The sequence below is a fragment of the Petromyzon marinus genome, chromosome 71 (assembly GCF_048934315.1).
Source record: "Petromyzon marinus isolate PM22_M1 ecotype Great Lakes invasive population chromosome 71, UKy_Petmar_22M1.pri1.0, whole genome shotgun sequence".
NCBI lineage: Eukaryota > Metazoa > Chordata > Hyperoartia > Petromyzontiformes > Petromyzontidae > Petromyzon > Petromyzon marinus.
The window spans coordinates 2,480,595-2,496,664 of NC_133737.1; the positions used below are offsets into that span (position 1 = coordinate 2,480,595).

Consider the following 16,070-nt stretch of genomic DNA (forward strand, 5'->3'; position numbering starts at 1 on the left):
TTTACCAGGCCAAGCCCGCGTTGAGCTGCTGTACCGCTTTTGTTTTCAGAAGCGACCTGCCTACAACACAAGGTGAGGCTCGTCAACAGAATGGCGGTGTTCACTCTTGACGTGTGGTGGTGTTCACTCTAGACGCGTGGTGGTGTTACCTCTAGACGCATGGTGGTGTTCACTCGAGACGCGTGGCGGAGTTCACTCTAGACGCGTGGCGGTTTTCACTCTAGACGCATGGCGGTGTTCACTCTAGACCAGTGGTTCTTAACCTTGTTGGAGGTACCGAACCCCACCAGTTTCATATGCGCATTCACCGAACCCCTCTTTAGTGAAAAATAAAATGTGATTTTTTTCAAATTCAAGACATAGATATGTTTTTTACTGGTACACAAAATGAGCCGTGCATGAACATTACCTTGTTCAAAGAATAAAACCAACACAATGCATAAACTCACAACAAATTACATACCTGGAAATCAATGTGACTTCTGCTGTTGCCTTTGAGAGATCAGTTCAGATATGCGTGGCTTCACCTTGGCAAGTGCCACTCTCATGTCATTTTCACAGCAAAGTCTGTTCCTTTTCTTCGTTTTTATGTCCAGCATCCTCGAAAAGGATTGCTCACAAAGATATGTTGTAACAAATGGTATAAAAAAATCCAGGGCTTTCTTAGCAATAACTGGATACTTGTTCATTTGTCGACACCAAAACGTTGAGAGCGTTGTTGTTCTGAAGAGTTGCTGTTGAACCTGGCTCTGCTGAATTTCAATGATTTCGTCGAGGAATTCATCATTGACATCTGCTGTTTCAACAGCAAACGTGAACGGCTGTCTCACCCATGCTGGATATGACTCTCTTGTAGGGAAATATCCGTCGAGAGACTTTGCAAGCTCATCTAAGTGCGTGGCAATTGTTTGCTTCAGTTCCGTGGATACAGAAATATCTCCGATTCCAGACACATCTTCGATCTTACTTGCACAGTCGTCCAGAAGCGGGAAGTTTGCGAAGTTATTGTTCTCTGTTCGTCGTTTCCATAACGGTAGCTTTTTTTGAAAAGCCTTCAGGTGTTCTTCCGCTTCCATGATATTGACTCCACCACCCTGCATCTGCTGATTGAGATGATTGAGAGCTGCGAATATATCAGCCATGTACGCTAAAATGAGAATGAACTCAGGATTTTTGAAGCAATCTGCATGGCAGTGTTGGTGCTCTTGCAAAAACAGGGCTAATTCCACACGCATGGCAAAAACACGATTCAGCACCTGTCCCCGGGATAACCACCGAATATTAGAATGGAGCAGAAGTACCTCAAATTCAGAGCCCATTTCTTTACACAGCTCACTGAAGATGCGGTGCCTCAGAGCACTTTTTCGCACATAGTTCACACATTCCACCACAGTTTTTAATACTTCTGCCATTTTTGGAGGTAAGGTTTTTGTTGCCAACGCATGCCTGTGCAGAATACAATGCGTCACAATGATGTGTGGTGCATTGGCCTTTACTAGCGCACCAAAACCAGACTTTCTTCCCAGCATGACTGGAGCTCTGTCCGTACAAACTGCAGAAACCATATCCCATGAAAGATTGTTGTCTCTGAAGAAGTCATCCACAAGCTTCTTCACATCGGCTGCCTTCGTTGTTGTTGTAAGAGGCTTACAAAATAAAAACTCTTCTTTTATCATGTCGTCTTTCACATAGCGTACAAAAACAGCAAGCTGGCTTAGATCAGAAACGTCTGTGGTTTCGTCGAGTTGAAGGCTGAATTTTGCCGGGCTTGAAATCAGATCCGCGACTACTTGAGCCAAGATGTCTTTACTCATGTCTTCTATTCTGTCACTGACGGTGTCATTTGAAAGGGGAATTTGGGATAATTTACCTTCGGCCGCTGTTCCGAGTATCAGATTCGCCATCTTTAATGCAGCTGGTTTCACAAGTGTTTCACCAATGGTGTGTGGCTTGCCCTGCTTTGCGATCAGGTAAGCAACTTCGTACGATGCTGTCAGGATCGGTTTGTTAACAGGTACAAATCCAAGAGCAGGCAGAGTGGCCCTTTCATCGAATCTGGCTCTCTTCACCCTGAATTCAGCAAGTGTTGTGTTCTTGTATTCCCCGTCTCCATGCAGCTTCAAGAAGTGTTCCTTTAGTTTTGCCGGTGCAAGACTAGAGTTGCTCAACTTGGCGTTGCAAATCATGCAGATAGGACGCTCACTCCCATCACGTTCCGTGATACATGAGAATCCATGTTGTACATATTCGTCCGACCACTTTCTTCTTTTGCCCGACATAGTATGGATAAAATATTAAAGAAATCACACGACGTACGACAACAACAGTCACACGTTGACTACTGAGTACGCACTAAATTCCCCGCAGCGCTGATTGGCCAAGCAGTGTAGCATGATCATCTGCAGCCAGTGATGGCCAAGCGGGCCGTGTGTGTCATCACAAATTTACACAATAATTCAAGTGTGTCCGGACCTCCGTGGCGGGGGCTCTGCCGAACCCCTGAGATCGACTCACCGAACCCCTGGGGTTCGATCGAACCCAGGTTAAGAACCACTGCTCTAGACGCATGGTGGTGTTCACTCTAGACGCGTGGCGGTTTTCACTCTAGACGCATGGTGGTGTTCACTCTAGACGCGTGGCGGTGTTCACTCTAGACGCAATGGGTGTTACCTCTAGACGCATGGTGGTGTTCACTCGAGACGCGTGGCGGAGTTCACTCTAGACGCTTGGCGGTGTTCATTCTAGACGCGTGGCGGTGTTCATTTTGACGCATGACGGTGTTCACTCTAGACGCGTGGCGGTGTTCTCTCTGGACGCGTGGCGGTGTTCACTCTAGACGCGTGGCGGTGTTCACTCTAGACGCGTGGCGGTGTTCACTCTAGACGCGTGGCGATGTTAATACTAGACGTGTGGCGGTGTTCAATCTGGACGCGTGGCGGTGTTCACTCTGGACGCGTGGCTGTGTTAACTCTAGACGCGTGGTGGTGTTTACTCTAGACGCGTGGCTGTGTTCACTCTAGACGCGTGGCTGTGTTCACTCTAGACGCGTGGCTGTATTCACTCTAGACGCATGGCTGTGTTTACTCCAGACGCGTGGCGGTGTTCACTCTAGACGCGTGGCGGTGTTCACTCTAGACGCGTGGCGGTGTTCACTCTTGACGCGTGGTGGTGTTCACTCTAGACGCGTGGCATTGTTCACACTCTACATCTAGAGGGGAAACCCGGGTTTAGGGAAGGAAAGCCACACGACCACGGGGGGAGAGAGAGAGACACGCAGCTTCGGCTGTGTTAATTAATCCTGAATGAATTACTTGGTGAAGTGAAGAACCATTAATACTGAGCAAGTGAAGGTGGCCAGGCGTGGGTCCGGACACACCACCACCTGTGAACCATGCCAGTGTGTGACAGTGGTGGAGCCAGTGGGGGTGGGGTGACACGTGCCCCCCCAACGGTCCGATGGAAATCCCTCATTTCGATCGGATCATTGGGGTTCATTAGTAACTACCTTCACTACCCGGCTTTGCCCGGACTTAGATTCTTGTCTTGGATACATTTCATATTCCCTCATATTTCACTGAAAAACCCTTAAATGTTGATGCTTGCAAGAAGGAAAAAAGCCCAAGCAAATCAAGTTACCTAAATCGGATGTTTTCACTCAAGGAAAGTTAACCTTAATCCACTTCTGCGTAAGGTCGATTTTGGCCACTCTAGAAGGGAATGACGTGGCGAGCTGAAAATAGTCGCGTTCACTTCCAAATTTCAAACAGCATAAGCTGTGAAAATTTCATGACGCCAGAGCTCAGCGTTGGCGAGGTTTTGCTGCTTCACACAAACAAACCTATGTAATTTTCTGCTTCATATTTAAGATAGCCGTTCTACCCGTTCTTCGCACGGATATGTATTGAAACTCCGAGAAACCAATGGCTTCATCGGCTTAGAGCTGTTAATAGCTCTAAGCATTGCAGAGTGCTTAACTCAGGTGTGTTATGGGTTGACGCCACAAACTTCATGGTCATACAAAATACAAAAGTATTTTTTTTTATTGTGTGCAGTATGGAACCTACCCACATGCCAAATTTCAAGTGTGTAGCATGTTGGGAAGTATGATAAACACTTTCGAACAGGCACAAATTCACAAATTTCCCTTTTTATATATAAATAAATAAGCATTTCGCGACCCCCACTGCCACCGTGTAGCATATTATTACGTGCCAGGGACTCTCTGAGAGGACAACAGTCTGAGTCCATAATCGGCAATAAGTAACGCCAAAGCAGTTACAAGCGACTAAGAATTGTGCGCAGTTGCGTATACAGTACACGACTTCCCTGAAGGCAAAGGCCTTCAGCGAGCGCGATGCCGATCACACGCATCCAATAAAAATCATAGAACAGGTCCTTAGTAACAACTCCTTACTTACTAACAACTCCTTACTTGCTTACAACTCCTTACTAACAACTCCTTTCTTACTAACAACTCCCTACCTACTAACAACTCCTTACTAACAACCCCTTGCTAACAACTACTTACTAACAACTCCTTACTAACTCCTTACTTACTAACAACTCCTTACTTACAACTCCTATCATTTTTAATTGCTGAAGGGGTTGCCCCCCCTCTGAGTGTGTGACAGGGTCAAGTTTGTATTTGCAGTAAAGTCTATTAACTCTATTGAGCACGGAGGTTATATCAAAACGGTAGCTTATTTTTGTTTTCCTCTGCAACTCTTTGTAAGAATGGAGTCAGGAAGTTATCACAGCACACGTGCAGCTGAAGTCGGAACTGTTCATCCCAGCATTCAAGGACATCTGTGCCTGGCTTCACACCTCTAAGTTGTGATTGAACATTAATTTATGCATTTCTGCATAACATAAATAGTATTATTTTCAACACCCTTTGCTATGTCAGCTGAATTTAGCTTTCATAAATATTCCTTTTGAAGCCAGACAGCCGAAATTGTGTGCTCGGAGTTTTGGGTTAACATTCATTTTGATGATACTAGGGCTTCCAGGCACGTTTATGACATTTGCCCTCTCATTGTGTGCCATAACAGCCCGTGTGATGAATTTGGGACACTTTTTCACTATATCATGAATATATGAATAAGTATAGACGTATAAGTCACGTGTGACTGTGTATGCATTCCTCTGTGCATCAAAACTGACGTGTAAATGGAGTGGATATATATTTTTTCTGTCTGCAGCTGTTGCTTCCTCTGTTGCTTCCTCTGGTGCTTCCTCTGCAGAATTTGTCTGATGGAGCAAAGGCACTTGGCGCAGCTCGGTGCAAAAAGGCATCAATGTGACCGGTGTGCGTACAGCACGGATCGTCCTGCACATTTTACACGGCACCAGAGAACACACACAGGAGAGAAACCCTTCAAGTGCAGTGTGTGTGGGAAGGCGTTTGCACAGTCATCTGCTCTTGTAACACACCAGAGAACACACACGGGAGAGAAACCCTTCAAGTGCAATGTGTGTGGGATGGCGTTTGCACTTTGCCCAAATCTTCATGTGCACCAGAGAACACACACGGGAGAGAAACCCTTTAAGTGCAGTGTGTGTGGGAAGGCGTTTGCACGGTCAGCACATCTTCAAGTACACCAGAGAACACACACGGGAGAGAAACCCTTCAAGTGCAGTGTGTGTGGGAAGGCGTTTGCACATTCATATACTCTTGTAACACACCATAGAACTCACACGGGAGATAAACCCTTAAAGTGCAGTGTGTGTGGGAAGGCGTTTGCACAGTCATCTACTCTTGTAACACACCAGAGAACACACACGGGAGAGAAACCCTTCAAGTGCAGTGTGTGTGGGAAGGCGTTTTCATATTCATCTACTCTTGTAACTCACCAGAGAACACACACGGGAGAGAAACCCTTCAAGTGCAGTGTGTGTGGGAAGGCGTTTGCACAGTTATCTACTCTTGTAACACACCAGAGAACACACATGGGAGAGAAACCATTTAAGTGCAGTGTGTGTGGGAAGGCATTTGCACGTTCATCAAATCTTCATATACACCAGAGAACACACAAGTATCATAAGATCCACAAGGAGTGGAGTCTGAAATCAGCTTGTGGAAGTCAAATTGCCGCAATCAGCCCATCCCTCATGAAACAACCGGAAGAAAATCCCAGCTTGGACACTTTTAAAGGTATTGAGGTGAAACATGAAGAGGTGAAGGTGAAATGTGAAGAAGTGATGGTGAAGAGCGAAGAAGTGAGGGTAAAATGTGAAGATGAAGATTCAACTCCAAAATGGGACCTTCACATCGATGGAGGCAACGTGAAGCAGGAGGAGAATTCTGACTGTGAGGCAGAGTGAGGAAACTCCAATAGATGCACCTTTGTCACAGTCCTTAAATGACAAGAATGTGAAGTTGAACACTCAATTCCTAGGTGCAACCTGCAGGGTAAGAGCGGCCAATCTTTGTGGACCTGTGGGTTGCGTAGATCTCAAACCAGGAGCGAGAGCCAATACGCTCCCAAGCATTCACAAGGTTCTAATATTTTGATTTGAAAAAAGTTTATCGCTGTGTTTTTCACACCTGATGATGATTGCTTCTGTTGCAGTCGAAACGTCATGAGAATTTTAATGTTTTATTTTTTTATTATTTTATTGTTTCCCTTCTACGTGACTTTACCGAAAGAACCAAGAATATGAATCTTTGCAGTCACGAAAGCTTTAAATCAACATGTACATACACTGTTAAGCAGACAGTGCGTATGTTTTTAAATAGCTTCTTGTGAGTACGATGCGATGTAAACTGATGCAGTATATTTCAGTGCAGTAATACATTTTTTTAAATGACTCAATTATTTAGAATGAATACTTGTCTGATTGTGTGCGTACATGTAACATTTTGTCTATAAGGGTCAAACATTGAACAAGTGATGTTAGGACAAAGTGTGTGTTTTGGAAGTAACCTGTACAGATAACTCAGGTGAGACTCATTGTTCTTGTGATACAGGTCAAAGGGTATTTTAGTGTTTTCAGGAAGCATCTCCCTCTGGAGCAACTCATTGTCTTTGAAATAGGGAGCACACTCAGATCATTCATCAGTGACAAGGCATACCACTCAAAAGTTACACGAAATGGAGATACATTCTCTACAACACGAATTATAATTTTGTATTACATGTTGACGTAGATTTTGTCAAACTAGGTCTAGAAATGCTCCTTGCTGATTAACGTCTGGATGTTCACAACCAAGGGTTGAAGCAAGCCAGCGGCGCCCCTCACAACCATTTACGGCCTTGGGCCTGGAAAGTCACGAAGAAAATTGCACACGAACGACGCCTCCACGCAAGCTCCCGATGCTCCATTTTGAAGTTTTAAAATGAAACAACTTTGCATTGTATTATGTTTTTAATTAGATAATTGTATTTCTTAATTTAAAGCTTATTCATTGAAAACGATATTTCGTGTGAATTTTCTCTCGTAGTTAAGTAGATGGCCTCGCCGGGGATTCGGTTCGATGCGGACTTTTACCTGGTTGGGATCGCGGGATCGAGATGAGGCAACACAGAGCTGGCCGTGCGAGAAGACCGCCGTCTGCAGATCGACTGTCTGTCCCTGCGTCTCCGTCGTTCATGCAGGGAGCGCGTAGGTTAGCAGCGCCCCCTGCATGAAAACGACTGGAAGTTGTGCCCTTATATTTTATAAAATAAATTGTACACCAAAACCGGTCCATAGTTGGCTTGCACTGAATAAATGCTGCAGTAATTGTGGACTCGCAGAAGGCCATGGGATTGATATTTTGCGTAAAAATTTATTTGTTTTGCGGAGAGACCGATAAATGAAAGGCGTCTGCTGAGCTTGTTCATATCCGTGTTCATCGATGTCCCACATTGCTTACACGTACACACCACGCACAATGAAATAAATAGAAACTAGAACGAGTTAAATTTTGATTTAAAGCTTTCGTGACTGCAGTGATTCATATTCTTGGTTCAATCACATTATTTTATTGTTTCCCTTCAACGTGACTTTACCGGAAGAACCAAGAATATAGAACGACTTAATTCCGGGCATGGGCAATGATTGAGGAATTTCTTTCAATGGAGCGAGTTAAGTGTGTTCGATTCAACATCTCTGTCTGTCTGTGTCTCTGTTCCCCTCTGTGTCTTTCACCGACTGTGTCTCTGTCGTCTCTGTATCTTTCTTTCTGTGTTCCTCTTGTCTGTGTCTGTCCACCTCTCTCTCTTGTCAGTCTCTGTGTGTGTCTCTATCAGCGTCTTTCCAACCGTATTTAACTACTGTCAGTAGCAACATACGCCGGTTCAACTTTCATGGCCCATGACTGCACGCGAGTCAAACTTGCTCCGAGTCTCTGTGTGTACGTTTAACTTGTTTCGCACCGTAGGTAGCCAACCATGCTAATCTGTGGGTCTCTGTGTGAGTCTCTGTGTGTATCTGGAACTTATTTCGCACCGTACGTAATCGAACCTGCACAGGAGCAGTGGCTGGTATCTGTGGAGCTGTGGGCTGGGTACATCTGTCAGCAGGAGCAAGAGGCAATGAAGCTCCCAAGCATTCACTACGTTACCAACATCATATTTGCACTCATAAGTCTCTTGCCTAATTGCCTCGGCAACTCGGTGTTTCTTATCGAATCTCATTTCAAACAATCGAAGGACGCCCCCTAAGTGGCAGCTGCCCCTGTGTGGCACAAGGTGGCCTGGCACCGGCCTGCACGTGGACATGAGTCTGTCGGTAGGGGGCGATCATTGACGCGCCATCTCCCTTGTGTAGTTTCTGGATGTTTGGAATGACCACAATTTTGACCGTCACACAAACGTGCAATGACCTGTGCGTTGTGAATGACACAACACTATGTTTTACATCTGCCGTGAAGCAGACTGCGCATATTGTGGTGAATGTTACTGGGGTAGCCAGGTGTGTCTATCGGATTTGAACCTTGAATCTCTGCAATAAATAGAGAATGTGCTACCATATTCTTGGTTCTTTCGGTAAAGTCATGTAAATATAAAACAAAAGAAAAGGTTTTTTTTTTAAAATAACAAATTGATGAAAAATGCCATTGGTCGACTGAGATGACTGCGCCCCCCACAGTGTACACACACACACAGTGTACACACACTGTACACACACAGTGTGTGCACGTACACACAGTGTACACGTACACTGTGTGTACGTACACACACACAGTGTACACACACACACACAGTTGTTGCTGAGCTCACACACCCAAGGGGTCTCTGATCAAGGGAGGGAACAATGGAAAATGAATCTAAATCAACTTAAACTCCAACCCCGCTCTGTGACGTCACCACTCATCATTACCTCATCGGCGTGAAACGCCAGGGGGAGGTGTACCTCGCTAGTGACGTCATGTCACCAAGGTATTCACCCCACCCCGTCCAAGGCGCCCTTGAGCGTGACGTCACATCTGCCTCGGCCGATGCCGTTATCTGTTTAAGTGACGTCATGTCACCTGCTGCCGCCTGACGTCACGAGATAACAGGAAGCTGCTGCTCTGCCGTGCACTGAAATCCGAGGTGAAAAATTCTCATCGCGGTTGTGGTGGTTGTTGTGGTGGTGGTGGTTGTTGTTTACCGAGGTAGAGCCTCGCTCTCTCTCTCTCAGGGATGTCATTTGAGTAGCAACGAGCATGGAAGCGATGTCCAGGTTGGAACTTTACAGCGCGGGGCCTAGCCACGCGAGGCCTTGCCTCCTACCCTCGCCTGATCGCGTTTGCTTCAATTCTCTCGCTTAAGTTTAATTTGTCTTCACTCAGCTCGTCACTTTGTCACTTTGTTTTACTTGTTGTGGTTGTTGTTGTGGTGGTTGTTGTGGTGGTGGTTGTTGTGGTGGTTGTTGTGGTTGTTGTCGTGGTTGTGGTGGTTGTTGTGGTTGTTGTGGTGATGGTTGTTGTGGTGGTTGTGGTGGTTGTTGTGGTGGTGGTGGTTGTTGTGGTGGTGGTTGTTGTGGGGGTGGTGGTTGTGGTGGTTGTGATGGTGGTTGTGGTGGTTGTAGTGGTGGTGGTGGTGGTTGTGATGTTTGTGGTTGTGGTGATGGTTGTTGTGGTGTTTTTTGTGGTTTTGTTGGTGGTTGTGGTGGTGGGGTTGGTGGTTGTGGTGGTGGTTGTGGTGGTTGTGATGGTTGTTGTTGTGGTGGTGGTTGTTGTGGTAGTGGTTGTGGTGGTTGTTGTGGTGGTGGTTGTTGTGGTGGTGGTGGTTGTGGTGGTGGTTGTTGTGGTTGTGGTGGTACTTGTGGTTGTAGTGGTGGTTGTGGTGGTTATTGTTATGGTTGTTGTGGTGGTTGTTGTGGTTATTGTGGTGGTTGTTATGGTGGTGGTTGTTGTGGTTTTGGTTGTGGTGGTTTTGGTGGTGGTTGTAGCGATGTTGGTTGTGATGTTTGTGGTGGTGGTTGTTGTGGTGGTTTTTGTGGTGGTGGTTGTGGTGGTTGTGGTGGTGGTTGTGGTGGTGGTTGTTGTGGTGATACTTGTGGTTGTAGTGGTGGTTGTTGTGATGGTTATTGTTATGGTTGTGGTGGTTGTGCTGGTGGTTGTTGTGGTTATTGTGGTGGTTGTTATGGTGGTGGTTGTGGTGGTTGTTGTGGTGGTTGTTGTGGTGGTGGCTGTGGTGGTGGTTGTTATGGTGGTGGTTGTGGTGGTGGTTATGGTGGTTGTTGTGGTGATTGTTGTGGTGGTGGTTGTGGTGGTTGTTGTGGTGGTTGTTGTTATGGTTGTGGTGGTTGTGGTGATTGTTGTGGTGGTGGTTGTGGTGGTGGTTGTTGTGGTGGTGGTTGTGGTGGTTGTAATGGTGGTTGTGGTGGTGTTTGTGGTGGTTGTAGTGGTGGTGGTTGTGATGTTTGTGGTTGTGGTGGTGGTTTTTGTGGTGGTGGTGGTGGTTGTTGTGGTGGTTGTGGTGGTGGTTGTTGTGGTTGTTGTGGTGGTACTTGTGGTTGTAGTGGTGTTTGTGGTGGTTGTTGTGGTTGTTGTTATGGTTGTGGTGGTGGTTGTGGTGGTGGTTGTTGTGGTTATTGTGGTGGTTGTTATGGTGGTGGTTGTTGTGGTGATTGTTGTGGTAGTTGGGGTTTTGGTTGTGGTGGTTTTGGTTGTGGTGGTTGATGTGGTGGTGGTTGTGGTGGTGGGGGTGGTGGTTGTGGTGGTGGTTGTTGTGGTGGTTGTGATGGTTGTTGTTGTGGTGGTTGTTGTGGTAGTGGTTGTGGTGGTGGTTGTTGTGGTGGTTGTGGTGGTGGTTGTGGTGGTTGTGGTGGTGGTTGTTGTGGTTGTGGTGGTACTTGTGGTTGTAGTGGTGGTTGTTGTGGTGGTTATTGTTATGGTTGTTGTGGTGTTTGTGGTGGTTGTTGTGGTTATTGTGGTGGTTGTTATGGTGGTGGTTGTTGTGGTTTTGGTTGTGGTGGTTTTGGTGGTGGTTGTAGCGATGTTGGTTGTGATGTTTGTGGTTGTGGTGGTGGTTGTTGTGGTGGTTTTTGTGGTGGTGGTTGTGGTGGTTTTTGTGGTGGGTGGTGGTTGTGGTGGTGGTTGTGGTGGTGGTTGTTGTGGTTGTGGTGGTTGTTGTGGTGGTGATACTTGTGGTTGCAGTGGTGGTTGTTGTGATGGTTATTGTTATGGTTGTGGTGGTTGTGCTGGTGGTTGTTGTGGTTATTGTGGTGGTTGTTATGGTGGTGGTTGTGGTGGTTGTTGTGGTGGTTGTTGTGGTGGTGGCTGTGGTGGTGGTTGTTATGGTGGTGGTTGTGGTGGTTATGGTGGTTGTTGTGGTGATTGTTGTGGTGGTGGTTGTGGTGGTGGTTGTTGTGGTGATTGTTGTGGTGGTTGTGGTGGTGGTTGTTGTGGTGGTGGTTGTGGTGGTTGTGATGGTGGTTGTGGTGGTGTTTGTGGTGGTTGTAGTGGTGGTGGTTGTGATGTTTGTGGTTGTGGTGGTGGTTTTTGTGGTTGTGGTGGTGGTTGTTGTGGTGGTTGTTGTGGTGGTTGTGGTGGTGGTTGTGGTGGTGGTTGTGGTGGTGGTTGTTGTGGTGGTACTTGTCGTTGTAGTGGTGTTTGTGGTGGTTGTTGTGGTTGTTGTTATGGTTGTGGTGGTGGTTGTGGTGGTGGTTGTTGTGGTTATTGTGGTGGTTGTTATGGTGGTGATTGTTGTGGTGATTGTTGTGGTAGTTGGGGTTTTGGTTGTGGTGGTTTTGGTTGTGGTGGTTGTTGTGGTGGGGGTGGTGGTTGTGGTGGTGGTTGTGATGGTTGTTGTTGTGGTGGTTGTTGTGGTAGTGGTTGTGGTGGTTGTTGTGGTGGTTGTGGTGGTTGTGGTGGTGGTTGTTGTGGTTGTGGTGGTACTTGTGGTTGTAGTGGTGGTTGTTGTGGTGGTTATTGTTATGGTTGTTGTGGTGGTTGTGGTGGTTGTTGTGGTTATTGTGGTGGTTGTTATGGTGGTGGTTGTTGTGGTTTTGGTTGTGGTGGTTTTGGTGGTGGTTGTAGCGATGTTGGTTGTGATGTTTGTGGTTGTAGTGGTGGTTGTTGTGGTGGTTTTTGTGGTGGTGGTTGTGGTGGTTTTTGTGGTGGGTGGTGGTTGTGGTGGTGGTTGTGGTGGTGGTTGTTATGGTTGTGGTTGTGGTGGTTGTTGTGGTGGTGGTTGTGGTGGTGGGGTTGGTGGTTGTGGTGGTGGTTGTGGTTGTTGTAGTGGTGGTGGTTGTGGTGGTGGTTGTGGTGGTGGTTGTTGTGGTGATACTTGTGGTTGTAGTGGTGGTTGTTGTGATGGTTATTGTTATGGTTGTGGTGGTTGTGCTGGTGGTTGTTGTGGTTATTGTGGTGGTTGTTATGGTGGTGGTTGTGGTGGTTGTTGTGGTGGTTGTTGTGGTGGTTGTTATGGTGGTGGTTGTGGTGGTGGTGGTTATGGTGGTTGTTGTGGTGATTGTTGTGGTTGTGGTGGTGGTTGTTGTGGTGGTGGTTGTGGTGGTTGTTGTTATGGTTGTGGTGGTTGTTGTGGTGATTGTTGTGGTGGTGGTTGTTGTGGTGGTGGTTGTGGTGGTTGTGATGGTGGTTGTGGTGGTGTTTGTGGTGGTTGTAGTGGTGGTGGTTGTGATGTTTGTGGTTGTGGTGGTGGTTTTTGTGGTGGTGGTGGTTGTGGTGGTGGTTGTTGTGGTGGTTGTTGTGGTGGTTGTGGTGGTGGTTGTGGTGGTGGTTGTTGTGGTTGTTGTGGTGGTACTTGTGGTTGTAGTGGTGTTTGTGGTGGTTGTTGTGGTTGTTATGGTTGTGGTGGTGGTGGTTGTGGTGGTGGTTGTTGTGGTTATTGTGGTGGTTGTTATGGTGGTGGTTGTTGTGGTGATTGTTGTGGTAGTTGGGGTTTTGGTTGTGGTGGTTTTGGTTGTGGTGGTTGATGTGGTGGTGGTTGTGGTGGTGGGGGTGGTGGCTGTGGTGGTCGTTGTTGTGGTGGTTGTTGTGGTGGTGGTTGTGGTGGTTGTTGTGGTGGTGGTTGTGGTGGTGGTTGTGGTGGTTGTTGTTGTGGTGGTTGTGGTGGTGGTTGTCGTGGTGGTTGTGGTTGTGTGGTTGTTGTGGTGGGTCTTGTGGTTGTAGTGGTGGTTGTTGTGGTGGTTGTTATGGTTGTGGTGGTGGTTGTGGTGGTGGTTGTGGTGGTTGTGGTGGTTGTGGTGGTGGTGGTTGTTGTGGTTCCATACTCTTTGGTTCTATTGGGTAAAGTTACGTAGGTGAAAATAAAATAACAAAAAATCACGACGTTTCGGCCACAACACAAGCGGCCTTCATCAGGTGAAGGGACGAGACTGTCTGGAGGATAGCGCTATCAGGTGAAGGGACGAGACTGTCTGGAGGATAGCGCTATCCTCCAGACAGTCTCGTCCCTTCACCTGATGAAGGCCGCTTGTGTTGTGGCCGAAACGTCGTGATTTTTTGTTATTTTATTTTCACCTACGTGACTTTACCCAATAGAACCAAAGAGTATGGATCCTAGCAGTCACGAAAGCTTTAAATCTAGAGTTGTTGTGGTTATTGTGGTGGTGGTTGTGGTGGTTGTTGTGGTTTTGGTTGTGGTGGTTTTGGTGGTGGTTGTGGTGCTGGTTGTGGTGGTGGGGGTGGTGGTTGTGGTGGTTGTTGTGGTTGTAGTGGTTGTTGTGGTGGTAGTTGTGGTGGTAGTTGTGGTGGTTGTTGTGGTGGTGGTTGTGGTGGTGGTCGTTGTTTACCAAGGTAGAGCCTCGCTCTCTCTCGTAGGGATGTCAATTGAGTAGCAGCGAGCATGGAAGCGATGTCCAGGTTGGAATTTTACAGCGCGGGCCCTAGCCACGCGGGGCCTTGCCTCCTGCCCTCGCCTGATCGCGTTTGCTTCAATTTTCTCGCTTAAGTTTAATTTGTCTTCACACGGCTCGCCACTTTGTCACTTTGTTTTACTTTTAAATATTCAGGCAGTTTTTATTTCATTCTTTTTTACCAGGCCAAGCCTGCTTGAGCTGCTGTACCGCTTTTGTTTTCAGAAGCGACCTGCCCACAACACAAGGTGAGGCTCGTCAACAGCATGGCGGTGTTCACTCTAGACGCGTGGCGGTCTTCGCTGTAGACGCTTGGCGGTGTTCACTGTAGATGCGTGGCGGTGTTCACTCTACACGCGTGGCAGTGTTCACTCTAGACGTGTGGTGGTGTTCACTCTGGGCGCGTGGCGGTGTTCACTCTAGACGCGTGGCGGTGTTCCCTCATCGCTCACGGCGGTGTTCACTCTACTTGGTGGAGTGAGGAACCATGAATTCTGAGCAGGTGAAGGTGGCCAGGCGTGGGTCTGGAACCACCACCACCTGTGAACCATGCCAGTTTGTGACAGTGGTGGAGCATGTGGGGGTGGGGTGGCACGTGCCCCCCCAATGGTCCGATTGAAATCCCTAATTTCGATGGGATCATTGGGGTTTATTAGTAACTAGCTTCACTACCCGGCTTCGCCCGGGACTTGGATTCTTGGATAAATTTCAAATTTCATATTCCCTTATCTGTTTTGAGGGTTGACGCCACACACTCCATGGTCATTTCCCCCACCCCCCCCCAAAATACAAAAGTATATTTTAATACATTGTGCATTGTGTCCAGTCTGGAAGCTACCCACATGCCAAATTTCAAGTGTGTAGCATGTTGGGAAGTTTGCTGAACATTTCAAACAGACACAAATTCACAAATTTCCCTTTTATAAATATAGATAAATCAGCATTTTGTGACCCCCCCCCTGCCACCATGTGGCATATTATTGCGTGCCAGGGACTCTATGAGAGGACAATAGTCCGAGTCCATAATTGGCAATAAGTAACGGCAAAGCAGTTACAAGCGACTCACAGAATTGTGTGCAATTGCGTATACAGTGCACGACTTCCCTGAAGGACAGCACCTTCAGCGAACGCGATGCCTTTCACACGCATCGAATAAAAAGCATAGGACTAGTTCTTAGTAACAACTCCTTACTAACAACTCCTTACTAACAACTCCTGACTAACATCTCCTTACTTAATAACAACTCCTTACTAACAACCCCTTACATACTAACAACTACTTACTAACAACTCCTTATAGTCTTAGATCTTTCGGTAAAGTCATGTTGAAGGGAAACAATAAAATATATAAAACAATAAAAATTCTCACGACGTTTCGACCATAACACAAACGGTCATCATCAGGTGTGAAAACCAACAGCAAGAAACATTTGAAAGAAGTGGCGGTTCGCATTTATTTATTTTAAAACGGTGTATTTTTTTTTTAAACCGTTAGCACCACAGTCAGCGATTTGGCAGTTTGTTTAGAAGGACGAGTCCATTTATGTTCTGAAAAGAGGAGGGGGGAGACGAAAAATTAATGTATGCTGTCTGAAAGCCACCGTAAGCGTGTACAATCAATTAAGACCTGAAATGGTTTATCAAATACTTCCAATGATTGCTAAGCCAGAATCCATATTCTCGGTTGAAATTGTCTCTGTGCTTGTATATGTGGATAGCCTCATGAACGAATCTCTCATGGTAGCCAGATGGCTTACAAAGAACCTCTGTCTTGGATAAGTCAATGTCATGTGAGCCTACTGAATTATAACAATGATCTGCCACGGCCGAGGTGT

At 46.7% G+C, this 16,070-nt stretch overlaps 1 protein-coding gene across 10 annotated transcripts in view; it reads left to right on the plus strand.

The window, feature by feature from the left end:
* The window catches only part of LOC142906858 (uncharacterized), a 31,781-nt gene that overhangs the window by 1,055 nt on the left and 14,656 nt on the right, over positions 1-16,070 (plus strand). For 5 of the 10 annotated variants that reach the window (XR_012930532.1, XR_012930533.1, XR_012930536.1 and 2 more), the window contains exons 2-5: positions 9-72; positions 5,244-5,308; positions 7,445-9,521; positions 14,421-14,483. Coding sequence is in view for 4 of the 10 variants with exons in the window: in XM_076055551.1 (XP_075911666.1) it covers positions 5,254-6,324 (1,071 nt within the window). In the remaining 6 variants the exon portion in view is untranslated. Of the gene's footprint in view, positions 1-8; positions 73-5,201; positions 9,522-14,420; positions 14,484-16,070 lie in introns of all 10 variants that reach the window. The other 5 variants (XM_076055549.1, XM_076055550.1, XR_012930537.1 and 2 more) reach the window with 4 other exon arrangements.